This window comes from Pleuronectes platessa, chromosome 11, assembly GCF_947347685.1.
Source record: "Pleuronectes platessa chromosome 11, fPlePla1.1, whole genome shotgun sequence".
Lineage (NCBI taxonomy): Eukaryota > Metazoa > Chordata > Actinopteri > Pleuronectiformes > Pleuronectidae > Pleuronectes > Pleuronectes platessa.
The window spans coordinates 3,478,105-3,504,104 of record NC_070636.1 but is presented as its reverse complement, the minus strand read 5'-3'; the positions used below and the strand labels follow the sequence as shown (position 1 = coordinate 3,504,104).

Sequence of the window (26,000 nt, the reverse complement as noted above, 5' to 3'; positions counted from 1 at the left end):
TCAAGGTTTAGTTTTTTACTTCGTTTAAAAAAAAGAAACTGAGCTGCACAGAAACAAGAGAACCAGATTAATCTGAAATTCAATGTGTAGGATTCTTTTACTTTGTTTATTTAAAAACAGCTCGACTGCACTTTAGTCAGATGAAAGATTATATATATGATTTAAGTTATTTAGTATTTATTAAACTTGTTACTGTCGACTTTCACCTGCTTGGTAAAAGTGCTTCATTGGCTGTTTCTGTTTCAGATCTGAAAGTTTGTCTAAGCCTTAATCCCACTGAGCCTCGGTTTGAAGAGCGCCGCCTTATTTTTCATTTCAACTAAACTTTATTTGAAGAAAAACAAAACACATCTCTGCCAAAGACTGTTTCCCTTCACCACGTCCGCCATGACTGATTTAAAAAAAGAAGGTTTTAGCTCATTAACTCACGCTAACTGTTTTATTTCATGATTTTTAAGATTATTTACACTGGTGTAACTTTTATGTTGTAATTAATGGGCATAGTGCATCTACATAACTGAAGCTTCAGAGGGGAAATGCAGACGTTGTTTATCGGTCCTGTGTGTGTCTGTGCCGGTGGTGAGCAGCTGATCGTGGTAGATTCTCCTCGTGTGGCTTCCTGCTCTCGAACCTGATCAATAAAGACGTAAAGCCAGAGAACCGCTGTCGGCCTCGTGTCTTCACCAAACTGACATCACAGCACTTAGAGAAAAACCTGGTTTATTTTCACATTTACACACAATTCTTCTGTCACACCGACTAAAATCACGTCTCACGTTCACGAGTGTGATTCTACTTTTCAGCATAATCTATAAAATACCAACTGTTAAAATGTGGCTCATAAATAAAATGGGATTTAGGTAGTTTTGTTTTCTTACAAAGAGTTTTAAAAAATGTTGCTGGTTTCATTCATTGCCAAGCTGTTCGTCTGCTCAGGACTCGGGTGGTGATTCTCTGAAAAACACAAATGAGACAAAACTTGAGTTAAAATCTGTAAGAATCAGTTTTCTTCTAGTTTCATTTAGAAACATTCACAGGATTCATGTTAAAGAAAATTAGCTCCAGTCAAATATTTGCACTGATTCATTAAAATGTGTAAACTGAGCTTCTCTCCTTTTGTTCAAATCAGATTTAACGGCTTCCTCTTCAGAGTCAGGTTCACGATGAGGAACGTGTGTGTTGTACCTTGTTGTAGAGTTGTGCGTTCAGTCGGTAAGATCTGTATTCTGCTTTCCTCCGTTCCTCCTCCCTCCTCCTCTGCACCTCCGGCAGACTCTCATAGATCCTGAAGGAGAAACACGATTCAGACTAAAAGCCGGAAAACCAGACTTCTGACAGCTGACGATTCAGACAGGTCTTCAAATGGTAAATCGACATTACACATGAGAGCAGGAACTCACAGTTTGGACCTCTGGATCATCTCCTTCCTGGGAACAGCCCTCCTCAGCAGAGCGGCGCCTTCACATACACAAAACACACACAAACACACACACACACCACACCAGTTACATTTTAATACAGATCACAGAACCTTCACTCTTCTTAATGGACACATCAACATGAGCTTCCTCCTCCAGCTTGTGTTCAGTGCAGTACCTGCAGGCCTCGGCGGCCCCCCCCCTCCTCCGGGCTGGCTGAAGAGCGGGTCTCTCTCTCCGATGAAGAAGCCCTGAAGCTTCCTCTCCTCCGCCTGCAGAGCCAGACACGTCACCCTCTGCCTGGACCGAGAGATGAACCCCGGACGCCACGTCTCCAGCGCCTCCTGCAGGACAGAGGAGGAGCATAGAACGTATAAAATGTCTCTGAAATTCTTCCAGACATGAGCACAAGTAGAAAACTTTCCAGCATGTACTGTTCATGACCAACCAGATGTGTTAAAGATTCTATATTAGAATTTAAAATGAGTCACCTACAGATGAACGTCAGGAAAAGACGAATGTCCAAACCAACCTGCAGCGAGACGCGGGTCAGACCAGAGGACGTGGTCTTGGTTCTGGGATCAGGTTCCGTGTGATGTGTGGTTCTGTCCTCGTGGACTTGTCTCTGTTTGAGCGGCTCCCTCCACGGTTGGGTTCGGCTGTGCGGCTCGAACCAGGCGGTGCTCGGCCTCCGGGCCTCCTCCTCCTCCTCCTCCTCCTCCTGCTCCTGCTGCTGGTTCTCCTTCCTCGCCTCAGAGTGCAGGTCGTCAGCCGTGATGAACCAGGAGACGCCTGGAGGAAAACACTCTTTTAATCTGGCATTAAACTATTAAAAAGAAACAACACTATTAAGATATTGATGATACAAACTAGACTAGATGTGAAACACGTCGTACCTGCAGGATAAAGCTTTGATGGGCTCCTCTTGCTCTTCCTCTGTTTCTGTGAGGAGTGAACCTTCGAGGGATTCTCCTGCCCTCCTCTTCCTCTCTCTTCACTGGGTGAGGAAGAGGAGATCTGCCTCGGCGCTCTTGTTTCATGAGGCGAGGGGAACGTGGTTCCAACGTCTCTGGTGTGGCGCCGGGTCGCGTTTCTGACGATCTCCAGGTCAGAAGCTGAAGAAGAGAAAAACAAGCCAGATGTTCGTGGGTGTTGGTGGAAACTCTAAATATTAGAAACAGATCTTAAACTAGTGCTCATCCAACCTGTCTGGATGCCTTTGCTGAGCAGTTTAACCGTCTTCTTGGCTGCCAGAGTGTTGGAGGGTCCGCGGTGCGACGGGGGGGTGAAGGTGCTGGTGGACGAATCAGGAGCAACCTGAGGAGCAACATCCAGAGTTTAGAGCTGATCAGTGACCGAGAGAGAAACGTCAGCACAGAACAGATCTCTGGGCTTTTTATTCAGGATTCACACACTCTCACAGAAGCTAACTTTTCACTAATCTTAATATTTTTCTACGTAGAAATTGAAAAGCTCAAATATTTACACTAAAAGTTTCTGCTATACTAATTCTACGGCTCTATATTTGTTATTATATATATTAAATCCATCTTTTTCAGACTTACAGCTTCATAACACCATGAACTTTGAGGGCTTGTGAAGACCAGAGAAACTAGTCAGTGGATAATGAACTTACCGAGGACTCGTCTGTCCCGGTGGTCTCTAGCAGCGTGAGGAGGTGTGGGAGGTCTCTGCCCCCCCCCCTCCTCTGTTCCCTCCCTTCCTTCTGCTTGTTGATGGTGTTGTAAAGTTTACCGAGGCTGGAGCCGCTTCTCAGGTGCTTGACTCTGTGGGCGCCGAAGGCTCGGACCAGCCGGGCCGTGTCCACGCTGGACACGGAGCCCGACACGGTGGACAAGCTCTCTGACGCGTCTCTGCCTGCGGGACTGAGGAGCAGACTCTGGGAGGAGCTGTGGGAGAGGCTGGAGGAGAAGGAGGTGCGACTGTTCTCCGCTTCAGGCTGAGGGGTTCGCTGGGCCTGATGAGGGACGGGAGGTGTCGTCTCCTCGTGTAAACTCCCATCATCCTCTCTGTTGCTGTCCCTCGTAGCGTCTCCTCTCCTCCTCCCTGGCTGCTGACTGTCCTCCTGCAGCTCCGACACGTTGGTTCTCCTCCTGCTGTGAATGAGACGGGACAGACGCTCCAGCCTCTGCAGCAGAGACGCCTCTTGGTCGCTGGTTGGACGAGACTCCTCGATGGTCCAGCGATCACAGAACCTCTGCCACAGCTCGTCCAGACTGATCTGTGGGGGGGCCGGGGGAGAGACGTCCCTCCTGGGCTGGTCTCCTCCTGTTTGAGGGACAGGGCTCTGGTCCAGGTGAGGACTCGTCTCTGTCTGACCGTGACGAGCTAACGGCATCGGGCTGGTTCCCTGGTCTCTCTTCGGGGCGTCTGGGATGTTGGACGAAGACAATCGGGTCAAGGCCGGGGACAGTGGGGGGGACAGTGGGGGGGACAGTGGGGGGGACGGACGTGAAGTTCGGCTTGTGCTCGTTTGTGAGCTTTTATTCACCGTCACCGAGGAATCTGCCACAAGAGAAACACATCAGGTGTTAAGACCGAACAAAGAGAAGATATTTTAAAATATTTAATAAAAGCATCGAAGTGAATCTCTGGCTCTCGTCTTCAAACAAACTTCTATAATGTCCTGGGGCCTTGTTAGGAGGATCCCCCCCCCCCCCCATGGTGTCTTTAGTCTTCTGAACATAATTGATCATATTATTTAAGGGTCTCATAAATTTACCGTATCTGTGGACTAATGTAATGATGCGTTTTCAGGGGCCTCCTCAAGTGTAGAACGTCCGTCTACACTTCGGAAAAGCAACAGTTGTTTACTTGTGAATAAACTTTATAATCTGCTGAACCCAACATGTAATACTAAATAATTTAGTCCTTGGGTTCATTTATTATAACTAAATTATGTTCTTATACGTGAACTATTTTGAAATCATCTTTTTTATTTTACTTCTTCCCAAAGGTGTTTTATTTTTCTGCAATTCCAACATTTAGTTATAATGATTTAATTTAACCAGACCAACACATATATTAATATGAAACAAATAACTGATTATTTTAATCATAGCAGATTTTATTCAGTTTGTTGCTGTAACTCTTATAACTTGTGAGATCTTGATTTTAATAGTTTGCCTTCATTTCTAACTTGTAAAGCACATTGTCACTGTTTTGAAAGGCGCTTTATAAATAAAGTTTATTATTATTAATGACAGACTTGCTTGTTTCACTCATTCAACACTGGAAGTCAACATACCTCTGTGTCCAGGTTGTTGCATCCTGCAGGCAGCCGTCCTCAGCCTCTTGCTGTAGATGCCCTCCGTGTGCCTGATGGTGACGCCGCGGTCCAGCCCCGGGTCCTGGCGCCCGAGGACCTCACTGCTGAAGCGTGGGGCCACGGCGTCGTCTGAGCCTGCTCACAATTCAAAAGAGGTTTGTTACCTGGTGGCTGTTTCCTCTCATCTCTTATCTCTTCATTTCTGAGATAACAGACGAATCAAACTGATCAAAATGAGACAAATCCTCTCATATTCAGGCCGAACTGAACAGAAGACGTTAGAAAGACGTTGAGTCGACAGCCCCCCCTCCCTCCCTCTCTCCCTCTGTGTCTCCGCTGGGGCCCCCGCTCTGCCTTTGTCTCGTCCAGCCCCTGAACATGAATAATAGATGTGCTGCCGGGTGTAAGTTACAATGGAGCAGCTGCGACCCACACGGGCTCAGGGGAAATGAGAGCAGAGCCTCGTTCATCACAGATTATTCAACCGATGATTCAATCCTCTGGACTCATTAAATCCTTACTTTCTAATTTGCTGTTGTTATTTTGCTGCTTCAGAGTTTGTCAAGGGATTTATCCAAAATCTAATTTATAAAACGGGACAAGAAAAACCTGGAATAACCTGATTTAAATGTTTGTTTGTTAGACGATGATCAGATCTTCAGTCGGACACGTTGATAAAGCAGCTCAGTGAAAAGGTGCTGTACCTGTGTGTGAGCTCTCCATGGTGGTGTCAGAGCGACCAGTGGAGGAGGCGTCTGATTCCAACTGGGGGACGTAGAAGAGCTCCTCACTGCCGCGGGGTTTGTAAGGCAACAGGACAGGCACCGCTGCAGGAGAGGACACGTCGGACATTTAGAACATTTTCATGATCACATCTTAAGAGCACATGAACCCAAACGTCACAGATATTTCACAGGAAAACACAAAATTCAGTTTTCTTACTGGTATGATACATTAACTTTCTTAGTTTTTTTGCAAGGACTCAAAAAGTATGGATTGAGTAGTTTTGTTTCATTTAACTGTTTCCATTTTCACTATTTACTGTAAATTCACAGATTAAATATGAGTCTATTATGATCTACAGATTAATTTATAATAAAAAACAATCATTGGATGCAGGTGCCTCACTTTTAATCCCTGACTCCGCTGCCACAACTTGCTTCTACCCCTGGACTTAAAAAACAAATCCTCCAGATTGAACTTAATCCTCATTAAAGACGTGATTAAGAGATAAATGAAGGTTCCCATCTCCCACACGTCTCCTGCTACAGAGTAAATAAGAAGAAAAGTCCTTTACTCATAATTCTCTCACATTAAAACTTATTTTCAGAACAAACCTGCTGATTCGTGGGTTAAGGGTCTTTTGGAATCCTCAGGTCTGGGACCTGGTGTGAAGGCTTCTCTGGTTGTGGAGCTGATTCCTCTTCGAGGAACCACAGATTTAAACCGGGTGGAGGTGTCTGCTCGTTCAAGCCCCCGCTGTTCCCTCGGCTCTCCGGCCTCGTACCACTCTGGTGGACTGGACAGACCCACACCTTCGTCCGGGCTGCTGGCTGTGGATGGAGAGTGTCTGAGGAGAACAAATTCTCTACGTGGCATCTCTGTGGCTGCACCAGCTCGACTGGAGCTCAGAGCCGAGGCCGAGCTGGGATCAGCTGCTTTCGGGGACAGAGTGAGATGGACATGGGAGACGTGACCGGCCGTGGCAGGAGATTCAGAGGGAGATGAACCTGTGGTTCGTTCAGCTCCGTGGGCACCAGAGCTGTCCCAGGTGAATAAATCATCTCGCTGATCCTCTCTATTTAAAACCTGGAAGGGTGGAGGTGGGTTTTCAAACTGGCCTCCCACAGCTTCTTGCCTCGTCTGATTTCCTGACAGTAACTGAGAATCTAGGCTCTGCTTTCTGGTGTAGAGACGACTGCTCGGTTCGAACCCTGAGGTCAGCCCTCTGGTTGTCTGTTCTTCATTCTGAGTGGGTGGTCTGTTCACTTTAAGGCTTTCGTCTGCTGTCCAGAGCTCGCTCGGGTGGAGTGGCTCTGAGGCTGGGCTGATGGGAGGTGCAGGCGACGTGGAGGGAGAAGGGGAAGTGGAGCGCCTGCAGGTGGCGATGGAGATGGAGGTGAGGGCCCGAGGGTTTGTTCTGGGGAGGGTTACTCCTTCTCGAGCAGCAATCTTCTGAACTTGGGCTTCTAGAGTGTCTGGGCGATGAGGGTCTCTCAGCCGCACGCTGGGGTCAGACGGGTTCACTCTGAGGCCTTGTAGAGGCTGAGACAGCTGGTTGGAGGTGAACGTCTCTGCAGGCTGAGGTGGATCCTGTCTCCTCTGGAAACTGGATGCTGCACTGCTCTCTGTATCTGTACTCAACTGGCTCTGGAAGGAGAAAGAGAAAGAGTGTTTCAAACCATGAGACCAAACAATGTCCTCGTGTTCCTCATCCTGTGAATTAACTCATCCGTCACAAAGATTCACATCGAAACGTTTCAGCACTGCAACCAAACCTGGACTCTGAGATGCAAGGAGAAAGCAATGCAACCATCAAACCACACAGAGCAGAGTTCACAGCACTCTGTTTTATATAGAACACTTCAAACCACCAACATCAGTTACCTTAACTGTGAGACCTGTACCGTGCAGACGTTGACAGAGAGATAATGACATTAGAATATTAAAATACAAATGATAAGGTTTTAAAAATCAGGATTTAAAGTTGCTTTGTGCTCGAATGCTCAAACTAAACTAGAGGCTGCGTTTCACTTGTGTTCACTGTTTTACCTTCATGGGGAATTTTAACAGCAGCTCCTTCTTGATCTCTTCAATGCGTCTTCTATCTTCTATGTCCAACTCCAGAGGCTCACACTGCTGACCCGACACCTTCAGTTTGATCCACTCTGCAACACAAACACACTTTTATCCAGATGAACATTTGAAAACCGTCTAATCTTGTTTTCTGAGCTCGACATGTTTGTGTATGAGGACTGACCAAAGCACTCAGATAGAAGCAGTGTAGTTACACATTATTATCAGTGAATAAAATAAAAGTTGACCCTGAAAGGCTTAAATCAACAAAGGTTTAAGATAATGAAGAAAAACCATATGAGCAATTCCAATATCCTTGTGTCCTAGAAACTGTTAAACTGTCACTTCAGGCCCTGACGGCCTTTGAGGGGTCGTACCTCTGGCTTTGCTGTCCTCTTGATCAGTGATGCTGGGCGTACTGGACATCATGGTGGCCGGAGACTCACTCTGGAGTAACTGGGCCACTCTGACTGCCAGTGAGCTCTCGCTGCTCCCGTCGCTCATCCCTCCCTGATCTGTGTCCTCCGGAGGGGGGGGCGAGGAGCTGCTCTGTGCAGGACCTCCAGGCGCCGGCTCTTCTTCCACCTCGAGTGCAGCCGGCGTCTCTGTCGATGTAGAGATGAGCTGCTGTGGGTTCACAGCGGGTGGAGACTTGATGACTGGTGGTTGTGTTGGGGCTTTATTGTCGGGAGGTGCAGCACTGCAGCCTTCAGGCTCCGCCCGTCTGGCTGGTTTGGACAGAACAAGGGTTGAACCTGCGGCAGGTGCAGTAGTGAGAGATTGTGTGGAAGGATAATCAGGCTGCCAAGAGGAGGTCATGCTTTCTCGACCTAAAGAGCTTTGCCTTGGTTTTTCTGAGCTAAGCATGGAGTCAGACGAGGACCTGGCCCACAGCGAGGAGGAACGAGCTCTGGGGTCTTCACCCCCGGAGAACGAGGAGTCCTGGAGTTTACTGGTTTTCCTCCTGAAGGAGAGGAATAAGTCATCATCAGACAGCAGACGGGGCGCTGCAGGGGAGGCTGAGGAGGACCCAGCAGACACCACCTTATCCGACTGAGAGAGCAGTTTATTGATCTCCAACAAGGCCTTAGAGCTCACAAAAGAATCCTCTGCACTTTTACTACGACTCGTCTGCAAAGGAGACTCCACGTCTCTCTCCTCGCTCCTCGCCTGAGTTACCGATGAGAGGTCAGAGTCAAACCTGTCTCCTGGCAGGAAAGTATTCTGACTGCTGGTTAGAGTGTCGTCCTTCTGCTGCTGCTGGCTGAGATGCAATGTGGAGGAGTGGGAATCCTCCTCACGCTGGGAGGCTGGTGTCAGTCTGCGCTCAGTCTGAAGAGCTTCAGCATCAGATGGAGGAGATGCTCGCTTGGTCGGCTCTGGGATCGATACGGCCGGACCAAGACTGTCCATGCTGAACGGAATGGAAATACTAGAGTCCACTGACAGAATGCTAGACCTGGAAAACTCTCCTTTATAGGGACTGCCACCTGAAAATATAGGGTTTTAAAATTAGCCACATTGGTTCTGTATCGATTATCAAAAAGGACATTTGCGAAACAGTTAAAGACGATCTAGTATGGGGTGAAATATTACCTTCAGAGGGTTGGGTGCTCTTGGACGGGGTTCCGATCGATCCTTTAATTGTACAGAGATCAGTGGGAGAGAATTCAGGTTCTCTGATTGGCCCTCTGGGTGCAAAAGGATTTAATATTGTTGAGGGAGACTGGTCGATACCCAGGTTGTGTAGATACAACTGCAAGGGAAACAAAAAGTGGAAGTTTAGTTGATGATCTGCTGAAACGTGAATCAACAAAATAAGTGATCCAGTCCAAAACATAAGATAAATAAATCGTGCTTGTTTTAGAAGGTTTTCAGTTTTTTCAGTTACCGGAATTCGGTCTTCGATGTTGAATTCTCGAGGTCCGGGCAGAGGTGGTGTTGACGGCCGTTTAGAAGTCCAGTAGGGGGCATAATTATCCACCTCCAGGCTGGTGACAGAAGAAGCTCCGATAGAAGTTCCTTGTTTAACTCCACTGTTGTAACTATCTTGGGAACTTGAAAGTGTAAAATCTCGATCGACTGACACGTCGCTGAACTGACCGAGGTTCACGAGAGGAGAGGGCTGAGCTGAGGCACTCGGCTGATGAAGATGATGATGAACATCGTCCTGAGTCTCATTCTTTTCTTTCTGGGCCGACATGACGACTGTGCTAATAGAGGAGTGGGACTGCGACCGGCCAAAGGGGGGGCTGGAGGGTCCTACTGCAGACCCAGTGTTATCGTTGTCACTGGGGGCGCTGCCCACCGCCTCCCCTCTTCTCGGAGAGGAGGAGCCAGAAGGAGCTGCTGAGGATTTCTGTGTGACACTCTCGTTGAGAGCACTGGAAACAGGAGGCTGCTGTAAACTCCGCACCTGCTCACTGAGGATGCGATTCAGGGAATCGGACACTGCCTCGTAAGCTTTCTTTTTAGGAGAGACGCCAGAAAATCCCTGCAGTGCCAGACTGTCAAACAGTGACGTGTTGCCAGAGCTCTGATTCGTCCTCCAAGCGTCCACTTTCTGAATGTAGTTCAGACTTGGAAGAGACTGGACCTTTGCAGAGGTATGTTCCTCGTGGCACTGATCTGCTGAGTCTGGACGTTGGACGTCCGGCTCAGGAACAGCTGGCTGTGGAGAGATCCCAGTCCTCGATTGATACGAGCTTTCTTTATCAGATTCTATTGCAGACAGTTTCCCTAATGGAGCCTTGACACTGGATCTGGGTGGGGCATTGAAAACCCCTGGAGTGGACTGAGACTGTGGAAGGAAACCCAGGTAGGACCCGTCGACCCCTGTCTGGTTCCCTGAGGACCAGAGGTCTTGCTCTCTGTGCAGCCTTTCCACACCGGATGAAAACGGCGCGGTCCATGGCAGGTCACTCAGATATTTCCGGGTCACACTCGGCTTGCCAGTGGATGTCTCTGTAAGAATCTGAGCAGGTGGTGAAGCACTTTTCTGCTGTTGGTTTTTAGCTCCAGCTTCTCTGCTGCTGTGCCCCTCAGCCTCAGACAGCAGCTCCCTGTACAAAGCTTCACTGCTGTCGTCAGGTTGCGTGCTGCGGGAGCCCACGGTGATGTTACAGACCTCAGATGACAGCGTTTGTGACGGGTCAGGTTGCTGCGTCTGCTGCTGGGGCAGAGAAGCTTCACCAGGTGGACCTTCTCTTCTAGCCGAGCTTTGGTGAAATCCTGGTTTGGGAATTTTCGAGCTTTTAGACTCTTGGACAAAAGATGTAAAGCTCTTCACAGACATCTCAGAGGCAGAGGACACCGCACTACTACTGCTGCTCGGCATGCCAACCTCTTTCTGAAGGATGTCCAGAAGACGCTGGGCAGGGATGTCCTTACTCAGAAAGAAAGTGTCATCGTCTACAGCTGCGAGCTGGTTTTTAAAGTCCGTTAGTGTCTCAGAGTCCTTCTCTCTGCCACCGCCATCATCTCTAGATGCCTGCAGGTCAGACAGTCGGGAGGGAATCATTTCCTCTTGTCTGCTTTCGTCCCCTGGTGGCATACTGTGCTGGGACAGAGAGCAGCAGCTGCTCGTTCCTTCTTCAGAAAAGATGGTTGCCTGGGCCAAAGGGTGCTGGGACAGTGAGCCGCGCTCAGACGCCTGAGTGGTGCGATCCTGGGGCCGAAAGGGGAATCTCTCCGACGCCATGGACATGTCCGGGTACGCCCTTGAAAAAGTAAATGAAGTAATAAAAATGTAAAATTTCTCATCATCATAGAGAAAACTATGTCCACACAACCAGGACTTAACGTTTAATTGTTTGGGTTTTTTTTACCTTAAAGGAGCAAATTCATGATCACTTTGTTGGAATAAAGAATATTCAGCAAAGTTGCGTTCCACTCGAGAGTTTACAGGCAAGAGGAAAAGAGCTGGAGACAAGTTACTGTCCTGAAATTCTGAAGACACAGAAAATACTGACGTTATCCACAAAGTTAATGTTAACTGCCCCAAACTTCCCATTATAATGATACAATGCGATGAATTATTAAAAAGAAAATGTACAGAGATACTATAAAAGAATGTTACAGACACATCTACATAAACACACACCGCAAAGGATATTTCATTCTTTGAGTCACAACACAGATTTATAGTAATACATCAACTCTGCATCATCTAATTGTATTCAACGTATTATTTAAAGAGGAGGAGAGAGAGGGAAATACATTTTTTTTATTGAATGTACATACCAAGGTGCAAAGAGCGTCCACTGGGCTGGAGAGGCTCCCAATCATCTGTTTCCAGTGTGGGCTGCTTCCAGTCCTCTCCGGCTCCAGGAAGACTTCGAGGTCCCAGCTGATTCATGGAGGATTGTCCAACAGACCGACTCCCATCGTTATCCGCCGGCAGCTGAAGAGATGCCTCCTCTCTCTGTGAATCACCGAACAAAGCAAATCACTGTTACTGTCCGTGCCATTTCTCACAGCTGTGTCCCAGCAAACATGAGAAGACGGAGCCGTGTCCATGGAAGCTGAAAACAACAACTTGTGGTAACACAACTGTGTGATGCAGCCTGGATCCCGTCCTGCACATCCTCTACAACCTGCTGGTCAGGCAGCAGAGAACAGTCACTCCAGGACCAGCCTCCCTGTCACATTCTGTCACTTCATATCACGACTCTCATTAAACCAGACCACACTTAAATATTCATCACATCTACATTAATAATTCATCCGGTCTTATCTTGTACTCTTGTTTTCTTGCACTTTTCAAATTCACAGGACAACAAATCGCTTTAGTTTGTCCAGTTTGGGCAACTGTCAAAAAACAAACATGGCGGCCTCCGTAGAGAGGAACCGCTGCCGATGTAAATAAAACGTTTTTAAACATAAAGCGCAATTCAAGGATAAATAACAACACAATCCATAAAGTTTAGATGATTTCACACGAGTGAAAACTCCACTAGGATTATTTCACCTTCAGAAACTGATCCGTTTTAAGCTAAACCTTGGAAGTCAGCTCGGAAGCAACAGGTTAACTGGGAGTTAACTCGGGGACAAACCAGTTCACCTTTGCACTGGTTTTAACCAACAGAGTCTTTCGTCATGACCCACAACACAAACAAAGTGTGTTTAACCAAACAAGACGCTCGAGTTGAACAGACACATGTCGGCCATTAAGTTAGCTAACCTAGCAAAGCCGTTAGCAGCTAGCTAAGCTAACCGCTGACAGCCGCCAACGCTGAGAGAACCGTGAGCCGCACTTCCGGGAGAAGTTACACGAAGAACGAGTCAATAATCGGGTCACATTTCTTGACGACAACATTTGAGTTAGTCACACAAACAACCTCCGGAGGCTCCGCGTTCATGTTGTTGTTGTTGTTGTTGTTCCCAGTCCGCCACCGTGAGCGCGCTTCCTGCCGCTCGTAACCATGCAGGCGTCGCTAGGAAGAGAGCTCGCGCGAGGAAGGATTTGAAATTGAAGGACATCGGAGATCGTCTATTGAGCAGATGCCTCACTCCTCTGCAATAGAAAAGAGTGGCTGCATGAGTATTTCCAAGATCGATATAATGCAGTCCAGCGCACCAAGTGATCATAAGTTATTTAATAATATGAATATGAATAAGTAATTGATTATTGTTTATTTCGAATATGCAAATAAAAAAAGAGAAATGATACAAACAAGTGAAGAAATATACAGAACAAGTTTAATTTACAAACAGTGATGAGGAGAAACATATCAAACACTTAAAATTATTTAATCTACATATTCGAAGAGGAGTGAGAAGAAGTACAAATTTACTTCAGACATTCTATCTCTGACTTAATTCATTTATTTATTCTCAACATTTTGACATTATTCTTGAAATAAAGACGGGAAAGAAAACTTTTTCTCCTTTGATTATTATAATTGTTTTATATTATGGCTGATCCTAACACTCCTGTGTATCAAGTTCAAAACTCTCCAGTATTTCCTTCACATTATGAAAAAAACATTCTGAAATAAAACAAAATAATATTCCTATTATAATATAGCAACCCTATTATAATATACATAATCCTATTATGACAGAATAATATAATATGTAAATAAAATAATCCAGTTTCTTCAGTTAATGACTCATATCACATTCTCTGCATTCAAACCCCGCCTCTTTACTGTGACTGACAGGCGGAGACATCCAATCGGAGCCCCTGAAGCAGAACGAAGCCTGCTCATTGGTTGTCGCTTCTCGGAGGGGCGGGTTTAACAACCTGTTTATTTGGGTTTAAAGTCAACGCGAAAAAGCAGAGGGGAAGTGACCGGTGAAAGTAACAGCCTGCTAACAAGCTAATTTAACGTTAAACTCAGAAACAGCGTCATGGCGGAACGGAAGGACCAAAGTAAAGGTATGAGTGCCTGTAGTTGTGTTAGCTTGTTAGCTTAGCGTTGAGTTTCTATTCCTGCGAACTGCCCCAGCCCAAGCAATACCAGTTATCTTACCAGTTAGCTTACCAGTTGGCTTACCTGTTGGCTTACCAGTTAGCTAGCTAGCTGGCGTTGTGACTTTACTGTTATGACACGTCTTTAATTGGCTCCTGTTGTCTTCCTGTCAGGTGCCGCTCACGCGTCCACAGACGATGTAAAAGCCTCAATGCTACAGGTGAGTGGGATTCACACGGGTTGTGTGTTTACTGGGAAGTGAGGAACACGAACTGGTCTTTCTGGTTTGCTGTCTCCTGCTGGTAACACGTCGTCAGGTCCACTTTCCACAACACAATTATCATGTTGTTGTTGTTGTTGTTGATTAACGTGTTAGGAATGTTTTCTCCTGATCATTTATAGAATAGAATGAAAATGTCAGCCCTGTGTTGTGGCCTGAGTTAACACACCCAAACGTCTGTTACTGGTTCCTTCCTCTGTTTTCTTCTAAATGAAGTTGGAATAGTTTTTGTTGTTGTTAGATTGATGATTCATTTTCTTTCATGCAAGGAATTTACTTTTTATTTTATTTTGTTATTGCATCGACGTCAACTTCCTTCTTCTCTACCTGACATTCAACTGTTTTACATAGTTGACAGACACCTGTTTTAAATCTCTCCATCAACTTCCCTGTATGTTAAGTCAGCCTGTCCAGGTCGCCTTCATGTTGTGGTAAAAAACCTCTGAACCATCACACACAATGGTTTTACCTTGTTGTGTCTCCAGTGCGCCGTGAATATAAAACTCCTCTGAATCAACCCCCGGGTTTGGACATGAAGGAATTTCTCTTCTTCCACATTATCAACAATTTGTTTCAGCCACGACTTTTGAATTGTGCATTTCAAGTGACTGATAATTCTCTTCTGTTCTAATTCCTTTTCAGGAAGCCATGGCAGATTTTTTAAAGTCCAAGATGGTGCGCATACAAGGAGCCGATCACTTCATGCAAATCCTATCCACCGGCGTCTTCAGTAAGGCTTCTTCTGAACTGACTCTCAAAGATAATACCTTTAACCAGGGCTGGGTGGTGCACTGGTGACGTGGTTTTCAATGTGCACTGGGACCTGGATTGTGCAATACTTTAATCACCAGGATTTATCAATAGGCTAATAAAGAAGTAAAGACACGTCCAAAGTTCACTGAGACAGTGCAGTTGTAGTAAATGATGCAGAAATCGAATATAGATCCTGTTTATTACTCATCACCATTAGTACTTTGATTGTATTATTGTTCACACTGTTACGTTCAATGATAAAAATGTGTTTCATGGTTCATATGCTGTATTTTTTTAATTTTTAGATGAAACTAAGCCCTTCTTCCCCGAAGAAGACCTCTCATATTCAGACATCAGCGATTATGATGATGATGATGAAGATGATTATTTTAAGAAACAGAAAGCTGCTCACCAGCCTAAAGAGCCTCATTCACAAACAGCAAAAAGCACTGATAAGGTAAAGCATTTCTCTTTCATCTTCATGCCTCTGCAGCGGTGACAGCTGTAGCTGGAGGCTTTTGGTGCTTTTATACTCTTTACAGATTTAAGAAGTTTAAACAGTAGTTTATTTATCTATATATTTATTTAAGACATTGTATTCAGGTGAATTTGTTGGTAAAAGACTTGACACGTTTTTGTTTTCCCCCCCAAGAAGGATGATAAAGATGAGATGAAAGCAGAAGAAGAGCAATCCAAGGAGAAAAGGCAGAAGAACAAGCGTAAAAAGATGGTGAGTGTTCACGTGATTCAGATTCATGCTGTTGTTTTTTCTTCGGCAATGTCTCACTACAGATTTCATTCTTTCTGCTCCAGCGTCGAAAGGAAAAGAAACAATCAGAAAAGGAGAATACAGGCATTTTACCAGTAAGTCTTCTGTTAGTAATATTGCTAAAATGTCTAAATGTTCAGAACTCTAATCCAGACTGCGGAGCTGTTTCATGGCTGCTCTGATTTCATTTCAGGAGGAAGAACCAGGCAAGTCTGACTCCTCTGAAATTCAGGAAGAAAATCCTTCTACTAACAATAATACAGAAGCAAATAAATCCCCAGAACGTGTTAAAACTCTAAATGAAACCGAAGCTGCCGGAGATGAGAAAAGGAGCGTCGTTAATAATAGAGAAGAAAATCTTGCTACAATTAATAAGAACGAAGAAGTAGACCAGGAGGAGGAAAAGGTTTGTGACAAATGTACTTTTTTCTCTGTGTTGTGTGAGGTCACTCTACAAATGAGGATCCTTAAACAACAACCTCGTCTTGTCGCCCACAGGAGTTGGATTCCAATAAGTCGTATGCTGTTAAATCGATGCCCGAGGAGACATGTAACCAGAAGCCTTCACAGGAAATACAGGAAAACCAATTAGTGGAAGTTCTGCAGCCCGAGAAGGAGGGGCCTAAAGTTGAGGAGGAGGATCCTAAAGTTGTGGAGGAGAAGCCTAAAGTTGTGGAGGAGGAGCCTAAAGTTGTGGAAGATCCTGAAGTTCAAAAGGAAAGGAGACTTAAGCCCAATGAAGAGGTGGGAGCAATGAAAACATACATTTTTATGTTTTTGTATAATGTTTTCAAAATAAGAGGCTGAAATTGTAATTGGATGTTTTACTTTGACTTTTTTTTAGCAATTACAAAAAGAGAACGTGCAACAGAAAACCACGCCTACAGCTGCAGAGGAGTATGCAAACATAAGCAGAGATCTGGCTGGTGAGTTATATTTTCCTTCCTGACACTTTGCTGTTAAACAAACACGTGAAAGCACCGAACTCACCAGGTGGCGACCGTCCTTCCAGGTAAAGGGAATCGTTTGGCGGCTTCCGGAATGTTTGAGCATGCGATTGAATGCTTTACTGACGCCATTAAATTCAACCCACGGGAATATAGGTGAGAACAGGGAAATAAATTCAGTGCAGCTTGTATTACAGCACCCACAAGCAGCGTCTACTAATCATTTATCATGTTTCAGGTTGTTTGGAAATCGGTCCCTCTGCTATGAAAGAATGCAGCACTTTGAAAATGCTCTGCGAGATGCTGATCTGTCGCTCAGCATGGAACCAAACTGGATAAAAGGTTTATTCCGGAAGGGGAAAGCTCTGTGTGGGCTCAAGGTGAATCCCTGCTCCTGTAACACTCGTTGTTCTATCTGTGCTTTTAGATCCAGATGCTCAGAACACTCGTAATGTCGTCTTTTCATTCACAGATTCAACACCTGTAGCATTAGCAGCTTCACTTGCAATGTGTGTTTTTTAAAGTCCTCCTTGCTTTTAATGTCCTGTGCAGAGATACTACGAGGCCTCGCTGGTCTATGAGGAGGTTCTGCAGCTGGACCGATCCAGTGCTGAAGCCAAGCAAGAGTTAAAACGAGCACAGACGCTGCACCTCATGGTAGGAAAACTTATTATGTGCTTCGGAAAAGTCTGACTTTGACAAGAAGTTTGTAGATTTGTGTTGGAGCTGAAAACCTGGAATGCTTGGATGAAAGCTTTCCAGCTTTAGCACTGAGTTTTTAAACAGAGTGCTGTTCGAGCAGTTTTTTAAAATTTTTTTTAAGTTTCCTCTGTTAAGTTAAATTGAACTCACTAGTTGGATTTCCGCATGTCTTCCTCTAGATCTTTGTTGTAGCTTTAATGCGTCTGTGCACGCAGCGTCTTAGTTCTGTATCAGAAATAATCAAATATATGGGATATTGATATATTTTCAATGTTTCGGCTTCACTGAAAACCCATTTGCTCAAATTGGCTTTTTGTCACCTTGTGCGTTATAATATTTAAGTCCATGGTTTTTTTACTGTCTTTCTGTTGCATGTATATTAGTGAATCACTTCTTTTGTGTGAGGCTGTAGCCCTGACGTCTGCCTGCTGGTGTCGTGTCAGTGTGAGAGTTTGTCTTTGCACTTTCTCTTCAGGAAATGGGCTTCGGCTGGGCAAAGTGCAACGAGGCCCTGAAACACCACGCCACGCTGCAGGAAGCTACTGAAGCTCTGTTTGCTGCACACGATGCTTCCCAAGGTAAATGTCACGTGTTTCCAAAAGATGAAATCCGTGAAGACAACTTGACGATGTCCTGTAGCTTGAGCGGTTCGACTGTTGGCTCTCTTCAGGTGCCGGTGCCAGCCGGGACGATGCAGACGAACGCGTGCTGCAGGCAGAAGATGGAAAGGAGTCTAAAGCCGTCCCCTCAGCCAGTCCTTCTCGAGCGCAGCCGGTCAAAGTGCCTCTGACTTCTTCTCCGCTGCAGAGCAGATCCCAGTCTCACTCGCCGACTCCTCGTCCGAGGAATTCTGTGAAACCGTAAGTTCAGTGTTTGTAGAAACATCTGAACTGAATTTGAAAGAACCAGATGTAGACGTGCACTGATCACATTTCTGAGTAAAGGGTGATTTGCCTGTTTGTTCCCACTGTGCAGTATAATTTACTTTTTTTTTTTTTTTTTTCTTTTGTATCTCTTCTGTTCTGCACAAAGGCAGCTCTACTCCATCTGGGTCGGCGCCTTGGCTCCGACCGTCACCTACGCTTCACTTCATGAGCTCTTCAGCAGGTGAGGTTCCACAGTCTGTGCTTCCTCACGCCTCTCGACAGGCTTCTGTTCAAACTCTTGTGAATTTGATTGAGATTCAGTCAAATATTTGAGGTTAAACAAAGAACATTTCAATCCACTACTGTTATGTGATTATAATGAGCTTGACGGCACCAATTGTTCAGTCAAGTGCCGTAGAACCACTGTAGAAGAAGAACCTCACAGTCTCTACTAAATCATATATATTTCAGCTTAAGTGTCCTCGACTGATTTACTCACAACTCTCCATTTCGTCTTCCTCAGAGTTGGAGTGATCTACAGCATCAAGATAATGCTGGAACACGAATGTGCCTTTGTGAACTACACCAGACTGGAAGACTGTGAAAGAGCCATCCAGTGTTTTGATGTATGTCCCTGTTTTTTTTTAAGGACTGTTTTAAACATCAGCAAATTACAGGATTCGGCCTCTGATGAACACTCAGCAGGACGAAGATGAGAGTGAACGTTCATTAATTCTCCAGCCATCAGAATAACAGGAACATTTCCCCTCACAAGTCACTTTAAACACTAAACTGGTTTTGGAAAGAAGTTGTTGGATAAGCTTTGTTATGAAAAATGTAATGGCTGGAGTGATGAATCTTGAAATAACCAGCAACCCCTAGTTTAACAGTTGCTCTTTTACACAGAAGACATAATGCAAGTAGTTAAATAGTGAAGAAGAGTTGTTCGTATAAAGGCCACAAAGAGTTTCACTTTGCTGAATTAAAGAGCCGTTAAAATGTGAAACTGTCTGTCTCCTCTTCAGGGGATGGTGTTGGAAGGGATCGTGCTCCATGTGCGATATTCCGTCAAAGGCCAAAGCGGGTAAGAGAACAATCCTACATCATATTGATTAGTTCCACTGTGTTGCTTTTTACTCCTTATGAAAAAATTAAGCCGTCCAGTGACGAGTTGTTTTTCTCGCAGTTGCAGTCTGGGTAAGAAGGAGTGCTTCTTCTGGAGGACCACCGGCTGCACGAGGCAGGACTGTACCTTCAAACACGTCCCTGAGCACAAGAAGATCGACAGTAAGAAATTCACCAGTCGACTGGGATTCAACAACATGTAGGAAATCAAACATGACTCTGGAGGTCTGACTCTGGGGGTGGGGGGGGCCACTGTTCTGGTTTTAGATGTGGCTCTTGTGACAATCAGCTGCAGGAAAAGAGAATGTGTTTGGATTTTAATATTTTCACTGTATGTGCCTTTTTACTTCAACACACCTCAAGCTATGGGCATTCCTTTGAAATTTTATCAGGGATGATTTGTGCTCTTATCTGTTCTAAGATTCTGTTCAATCACTCAATCTTTTCTTAATTGCATTTCTTAATGTTAAACTTGAGATATAAGATATTTTTCTGTGGACTGTTAGTCACCACTAGGTGGCAGCATCACTGTTATCCCTCAACAAACTGTGCTGCTTTCCTTTTAAAGGCTGTGATTGAGAAGTTTTGCTTTGGCCCAGTTGAGGAGCCGTGTTTAGTTTTGAATCTGTTCAGTAACCTGCAGGGACACTGTTTGTTTGATGTGTTCTATGGGTCAGTTAAGTCGTTATGTCGATTATCTATAAACTTTGAAATGCTCAGACTTGTGGGTGAATCTGTTCAGGGTGGGAAGACAAAGCCTCAACAACAAGTGTGTTAATGTCCAATCTTACAAGACCAAACACTAATAATTATATAAAGTCGGTTTCAAGGCTAAAGACAGATTCTGAATCTTTCAGTCCTCATCGTGCAAATCTTCCTAATCTGGGACGTCACCACGAGGTCAGAGGAAGCCTGACTGGAGAATGAGAACGTTTTTCATTGTCCTACCCACAATGCATTACCAGAACAATCCCGGCAGCAGCTGAGTATCCTGTTGCAGTGTCTTTCTGTCAGGAGACCTTCACAGTTATGAAGATTTCATTCACACAAGCTTCTCCTGAGCCTCACACTCCTCGGCCTCCCTGACTCGGCCTCCAGGCTGTTCACTGTAGACCCGCCTCAGCCCGGCAGGTTTGTTATTCCACTCGGAGCAGATCAGGATCACTCCTATGACTCCGGTTATGCAACGTCTGGAGTGTGAATTACAAAAATCTTCCCAAAGAGTTGAATAATCGCCTGAAAGGGAGTTTGCTCTGGAGGGAACAGGTTTTGGCGTTTAGCTGTGAAAAGTGCTCGGTCTGGACCTTCAGGGCCGAGCAGCTGGACTCGTGGGCAGTAATTGGCCGATGGTGGCATACCTCACCAAGCCCTTTTGATCTGTGTGGGATCTGAGAGCATGAAAGGCCTGTAACACTAATAACATGAACTCTGCCTGAACCCGCAGGCAGCACTGGGACATGTGCTTGATATATCACCAACTTGCAAAAAGGGCCTTTTATTTAATCTGATTGGTCGGCCCGGCTCTGCCCCACTAGAAGCCTGTTCAAATGCAGATAAAGACTGATAAGAGCTCAGTGTTCACAGACCGGCAGGAACCAACGTCCCGCCGCTCTGTGCTCCAATCCCTGACTTAACCAAAGCAAACACCAGGAAGATTAAACGTGTCTTGTAAAACGGGGGCCGCCTGGTCTGAAGAGCTTTTAACGGATTTCTCTCCCCCTGAAGGAAACAGAGAAACACACCGGGACAGAAATGAACCAGCTGACACGGCAGGTTGCTCTCCCACTCTTTGCTTTTTGATATATGGCCATGCAGCAAAAAAATCCTCCACACACTTCCCCCCCCCCCCCCCCCCCTCAAGAGAAGTTTTTCAGCCGGGGTAATTGAATGCATCTCTGTGAGCGCGGGGACACGTAATCTCATTTTTATTCTAATTTCTGTGGTTCCTCGGCGCTGGTAAATAAACTGTTGATGTGACGAGAGGCAGAAGCTGAGTCACGCTGGGTGTCAACAGTCTGATTCTCTCAGGAAGCCAAAATAACAGCTCCTCTGCAGCTGCTGGGCTCCACATGTCTTCACTCCAACCCCAGAACGTCCCCAGCAGGGCTGCTGCTTGTCCTCTTTTAAAGGAGGGACACTTCACACTGGACACACCACAGTTTTATTCAGCCACAAACTCTTGGAGGGACATTGTCCTTGCATTTTAAAATCTTTTCAGCCAAAGTCTGAGTAGTTTTTTAATGTGAACTGATTAGTCTGAGCTTTTCCTCTGATTTAAAACTTAAAATGGTCCAAATCTTTTATTTCTTTGCAACAATGTGCAATTTTTTTTTAATCAGATTCTGGTGACAGAACAGTTATTGTTGGTCTTGAAGACCGTTTGCTGGATTTCTGAATATTCCTATTTCAAATACTTGCTTAAGGTTGTTTTGTTTTATCATAAATGTAAGAAATACTTGACTAAACTTCAGGAGATTAAAGACTTTAACTTGGAGTTGGCCTCTGTGTGTTTACACCAAAGTGATTTCTAAACAAATATGATGAGTCACTTATCTCATCAGAGATTTCCTCACTGTCAACAGTTTCACCAGAAGTGTCTCAAAAAACACCAATAATAAAAAGTGACCCCACAACGTGCTTCATTCAAAGTGTAGATGTATCATTGTGGATCACACCTTTTGTGTTGTGTCGTGATGAGGTTACAGTGAGATAAACACAATGTTGTGATGGAAGGACTCACACAATAGAGGAGGCATCTGCTTCAGTGTCGGCCCGACTCTGCTGGATCCCTTTGTTGCACTGTGTGATGAATACAGTAATTGTCACAATGAGAAATTGACCTTCCCTTTTAATCCAGACAGACGCCCCCTTAACAAGTTAGAAAAGCACAAACCCAATTAAGGAATTGATTGCTTGCTTCTATTCTCCTCATCTGCATCAGGGTCATATAGGGAAGATAAATGGACGTCTCGTCTTTTGTCCACACTGTCGTCCCTGCTGCTGGAGACTCTGAGCCGAGCAGGACCAACGTCTTTATTCTCCCGCTTCACAAACTCCGGTCGTCTGCTGTTAAACAGAGGATGAGAAATGTGTCACTCCTTCATCCTGCTGTTCAAACACAGGTCTTTATGTTAATTGAATTGTTTAATGGATCATTCAAATGACCGTTCAACAACTGTTCATATATTTCGTTCCAACCACGAGCTTCACAAAAAGGAAATGAAGCAAACGAGGGAAATAACAAAAGTAAAAACATTTTACTGGGAATCAAACGTTTGAGAAAATGTCCGGAGCAGCTGACGTGGAGATTCTCATTCTCACATGAAGCTCCTTCTCAAAGATTCATATCCGCAGTTTGTCTGAAAGCAGTTTGTCATAATAAATCACGTCAACACAATTATTACATTATTGTTGCAAGTCTCTCTCAACAAAGTGTTGTACAAAAGAGGAAATAAACCACATGAGGGAATTTAAATGAAAATAAGACAAAGAAACACGAGCAGAGAAAATTAAAAGCAGGTAAAGATGAGAACAGATTAAAAGAAGGGAAATATAGATTAATATTAAACTTTAAAAAAAGGAAAAACGTCTGAGAAGAAGTACAAAAAACTACAACACATGTTTTAAATTGTAGTCCGCTGTAATATAAAGGTTGTTTCTCTATTAGTGTGTACACGATGTATACGTGATGTACCTCCCTGTGTGTCTTCTAAGTGGAACACATTATTCCCGGTGCAGGTTTTCATGTGTTCCTGTTCTCACGCAGACGGTCGGGCGACGGGGAGGATAATGGCTCCGACTCCCTTTTGTTCTCCTCCCTGATGAATGGCACCTTAAAGGTCGACTCGCACATCTCCTCCTCATCTCCTCCTCATCTCCCCTGGACGTACACAGACTCAGCGTTGTCACTTTGTTTTGCTCGTGATCGATTGAGAAGTTTCCTGCGTGTGAGCTCGGTGTCATTAACGTGATTAGAGGCTTGTAAACAAAACCAAAAAGAAACAGACCTTTGGGCTTTTGGGAGGCAGCGCTGCACAGAACGTGATGCACAGCTGGACACGTCTCAACCTGCGTTGCCTCCATGTGCTTACATGAGGGGGGTGGGGGGGGGGGGCACATATGTGGGCTGTGAGTGCTGTAAACATTCAAACCTCCCGTGTGCTTTGTATTTCATCTCACCATCGACCCACACGTCCTGAGGTAGCGTGTGTAAGGGCATGAAAAATGTTGCGGCCTGTAAATCCTCTCATTGTTGCCTCAAGCAGTTTGACTTCCAATAATTGACGGCAGTTTCCTCATACATCACCGGGCCTCGTTCCTGCAGATCCCCTGGTGCTGCGACCCGCTGGGGCCTCGTTCACACGCCGTCCACCGGGCTTTCCTCACCCTCGTTTCTCCACAACCGTAAATTAACCTCCACAACCAAATAATGTCGCCATTAATCTGCAGGTTATCCCCTCGGACAGTGATTTATAACAGGAGACACTTGTAATAAAACTCTTGGCCTCCAGGCAAACCTCACCACCCTGTGCACTTCCTGTACGAGTGAAACCTGCTTCCGTGGATGCAGATAGAGCTGAGTGGCGTGTCGGCTGCGTTAGTCGTCCATTAGAAAGCACTGGTGCTTATGAGCATGTGACCCATCGGTGATTCACTGCAGGTCTTTGTCCTTCAGTCCTTCAGAGGCATCAACCTCGTCAAGTTTATCTTCATTACTTAACCAGGTTTACAGCACGTTGAGCTTTATTGAGCAAACAAGGCGGTTTGAGGTGCAGTGTTTAAGAAGCACTGAGGAGGCTGTTTGTCTCCTCTGGACGTAGAGCAACCAGGATGTCTGGGACAATTTAAGACTTCCTCCTGCTCGCCCCCTGTTTGAAAAGGCTGCAGAGGATCCATCAGTTCCTCACGTTGTAATGAAGCTCCCCTGGGGCGGGGGGGGGGCCCGGGCGCTCCGTGTGAAGACGCCTTGGTGCCCGAGCGATTCATTACCTCTGAAATGTGAGCTTTTGTTCCGTTTTCAGCGGAGCCCCATTAATCTCGGGCTGCCTCCTGGCACGCAGGCCAGGTACTGCCGAGGTAATTACAGTTAATCATCATTCAGCCGAGCACATGGACTGCAGGGGCTCCTCTGTGGTTTCTGTGCAGGGGCAAATCTACTGTTTACCCCCCTCCCCCCCACCCCCCACACCCCTCAACTCCAACTGTAACTCTGCGTCTCAGTTGCACCAAAAAAACCTCATTTCTTTCCTTCTGCAGTTTTGGTGATCGTGTCCTGCAGGTTTTTTTTATTGCCCCAGTCGTGCACAAACATCCCAGTTCAGTCTCCCAGTTCCCCCTGGTTTAAAAACAGACCCTCGCCATCGCAGCTGTCACTGGATCCCACTGGACACCTGACGATTCTGATTGTGATTAATGCACAGATTAGGAGACGGATGATTTCCAGGAGCAACAAGCAGAAAGGCTCCATCTGCATCTGGGCGTCCTGCAGCAGAGGAGCTCGCAGACGGATATCTTCATTACCCAGGGTTCCTGCTCGGGGGGGGGGGGGGGGGGGGGACACGGAGCAGCAACTGTTAACGTTTGGAGCCGAAGAAGTTCAATGTGCTTAATCAGAAAATAATGAACAGGCAACCATTTAAATATTTGATGATGATCATTTACAGACCGTGTGTGGCTGTGGAGGTGCAGGATTGGTTTGTTATGATCCAGACTGAAATACATTCAAACATTCGTGATCCTCAGATGATGAATCCTCCCGACTTTGATAATCCTCCGACTTTTCCCTTAGCGCCACCATCAGGTTCTGAATGACACCTTTATTTTGAAAGTAAAATGTTGATGCTAATAACGACAGAAGCCTTAATTTGATTTATTTACGTAAAAAGAAACAACCGGTTTCCTGAGGGCGTATTTTTCCTTTTGAACGATCTCTATCTTGAAAACATACAAGTTAGATTTTCGAGTCACTCACCAGATAAAAGAAAATCCTCTGCAGCGTCTGAGGAAACTGTGAAGCCAGCGGCTCTCGGGGTCATTGATTAACATTTTAGATAAGAGCAAAGAAAAGAATCGATGAGCTCTGTTCTATTATAGAAAACCTCCCCTGAGCGCTTTGTGGCTCTTAATGTGAAAGCAGATAAACCCAGCGGCAAATGAGAAGGTTGGAGTCCGACCTCTTTCAAGGAGAACAAAAGCAAACTCAAACAAGGCCGCGCTGCTGTTTGCTCTGCTGCCATCACAGGGACGGCCGGTTCTCTGATGTCACCCAATGGGTTTTCTATGGACGTTAATCTTCCGGTAAAGATACAGACTAAAGATACAGAAAATCAGTTTGTCTTTCACATGTGAAGAACACAGCTGGAGATTGTGTTCACAACAATCTGGAATATGTCTCGGAACGTTTAGCCGAATATAGCGGCGCATGAATAGAGCAGCAGGAGACGTTTAACTTGTCCCTCATCGCCCAGAACCCTCGAATCTCTGAGTCTTTACAATTTGACGTCTCTCTGTTTTTATTCCTTCAGTTTCGTGTGTGTGTCATTTAAAAAAATAAAGCTAGATGATTGATTATCCACGTTCTGCTCTGGTAGCCGATACTTCCTTTCTTACATTTTCTGCCCGTCCAGCAGCACCAGTGTT

General features: G+C 45.4%; 2 protein-coding genes across 5 annotated transcripts; one reads left to right on the top strand and one right to left on the bottom strand.

The window, feature by feature from the left end:
- Nucleotides 1-703: 703 nt before the first annotated feature.
- Nucleotides 704-12,998, bottom strand: alms1 (ALMS1 centrosome and basal body associated protein). Of its 2 annotated transcripts, none has more exons than XM_053434147.1 (18): nt 12,843-12,998; nt 11,746-11,926; nt 11,331-11,451; nt 9,395-11,222; nt 9,100-9,259; nt 7,881-8,993; nt 7,480-7,595; nt 6,045-7,077; nt 5,412-5,534; nt 4,687-4,842; nt 3,055-3,944; nt 2,624-2,735; nt 2,315-2,533; nt 1,951-2,210; nt 1,597-1,762; nt 1,401-1,458; nt 1,186-1,285; nt 704-954 (listed from the first exon to the last, which is right to left on the bottom strand). In XM_053434147.1, exons 1-18 carry the CDS (start codon nt 12,861-12,863, stop codon nt 910-912), a joined length of 6,702 nt encoding a protein of 2,233 aa, XP_053290122.1. In that variant the 5' UTR covers nt 12,864-12,998; the 3' UTR covers nt 704-909. The 2 variants fall into 2 exon arrangements, with proteins under 2 accessions (XP_053290122.1, XP_053290123.1); XM_053434148.1 differs by lacking the exon at nt 12,843-12,998 and adding an exon at nt 12,473-12,833.
- A 737-nt stretch (nt 12,999-13,735) lies between these two features.
- On the top strand, nt 13,736-21,855 carry LOC128450593 (RNA polymerase II-associated protein 3). Of its 3 annotated transcripts, XM_053434146.1 has the most exons (19): nt 13,736-13,885; nt 14,093-14,139; nt 14,842-14,929; nt 15,258-15,409; nt 15,605-15,682; nt 15,766-15,816; nt 15,915-16,127; nt 16,220-16,333; nt 16,376-16,465; nt 16,566-16,647; nt 16,734-16,824; nt 16,907-17,048; nt 17,221-17,325; nt 17,846-17,948; nt 18,041-18,230; nt 18,403-18,477; nt 18,760-18,862; nt 19,262-19,320; nt 19,423-21,855. In XM_053434146.1, the coding sequence occupies exons 1-19, from the start codon at nt 13,858-13,860 to the stop codon at nt 19,562-19,564; spliced, it is 1,953 nt and encodes a 650-aa protein (XP_053290121.1). In that variant the 5' UTR covers nt 13,736-13,857; the 3' UTR covers nt 19,565-21,855. The 3 variants fall into 3 exon arrangements, with proteins under 3 accessions (XP_053290121.1, XP_053290120.1, XP_053290119.1); XM_053434145.1 differs by having other exon boundaries at nt 15,608-15,682; nt 16,220-16,465; XM_053434144.1 differs by having other exon boundaries at nt 16,220-16,465.
- Nucleotides 21,856-26,000: the final 4,145 nt, after the last annotated feature.

Excerpts from the sequence above, each read along its gene's own strand:
- LOC128450593 (XM_053434144.1), top strand. The coding sequence starts at position 13,858 with ATGGCGGAACGGAAGGACCAAAGTAAAG. Across the intron at positions 17,326-17,845 it reads CACAGACGCTGCACCTCATG|GAAATGGGCTTCGGCTGGGC; the intron begins GTAGGAAAACTT and ends CTTTCTCTTCAG. Across the intron at positions 18,231-18,402 it reads CCGAGGAATTCTGTGAAACC|GCAGCTCTACTCCATCTGGG; the intron begins GTAAGTTCAGTG and ends TTCTGCACAAAG.
- alms1 (XM_053434147.1), bottom strand. The coding sequence starts at position 12,863 with ATGAACGCGGAGCCTCCGGAG. Across the intron at positions 2,736-3,054 it reads CCGGGACAGACGAGTCCTCG|GTTGCTCCTGATTCGTCCAC; the intron begins GTAAGTTCATTA and ends GTTGCTCCTCAG. Across the intron at positions 2,211-2,314 it reads ATCAAAGCTTTATCCTGCAG|GCGTCTCCTGGTTCATCACG; the intron begins GTACGACGTGTT and ends GTTTTCCTCCAG.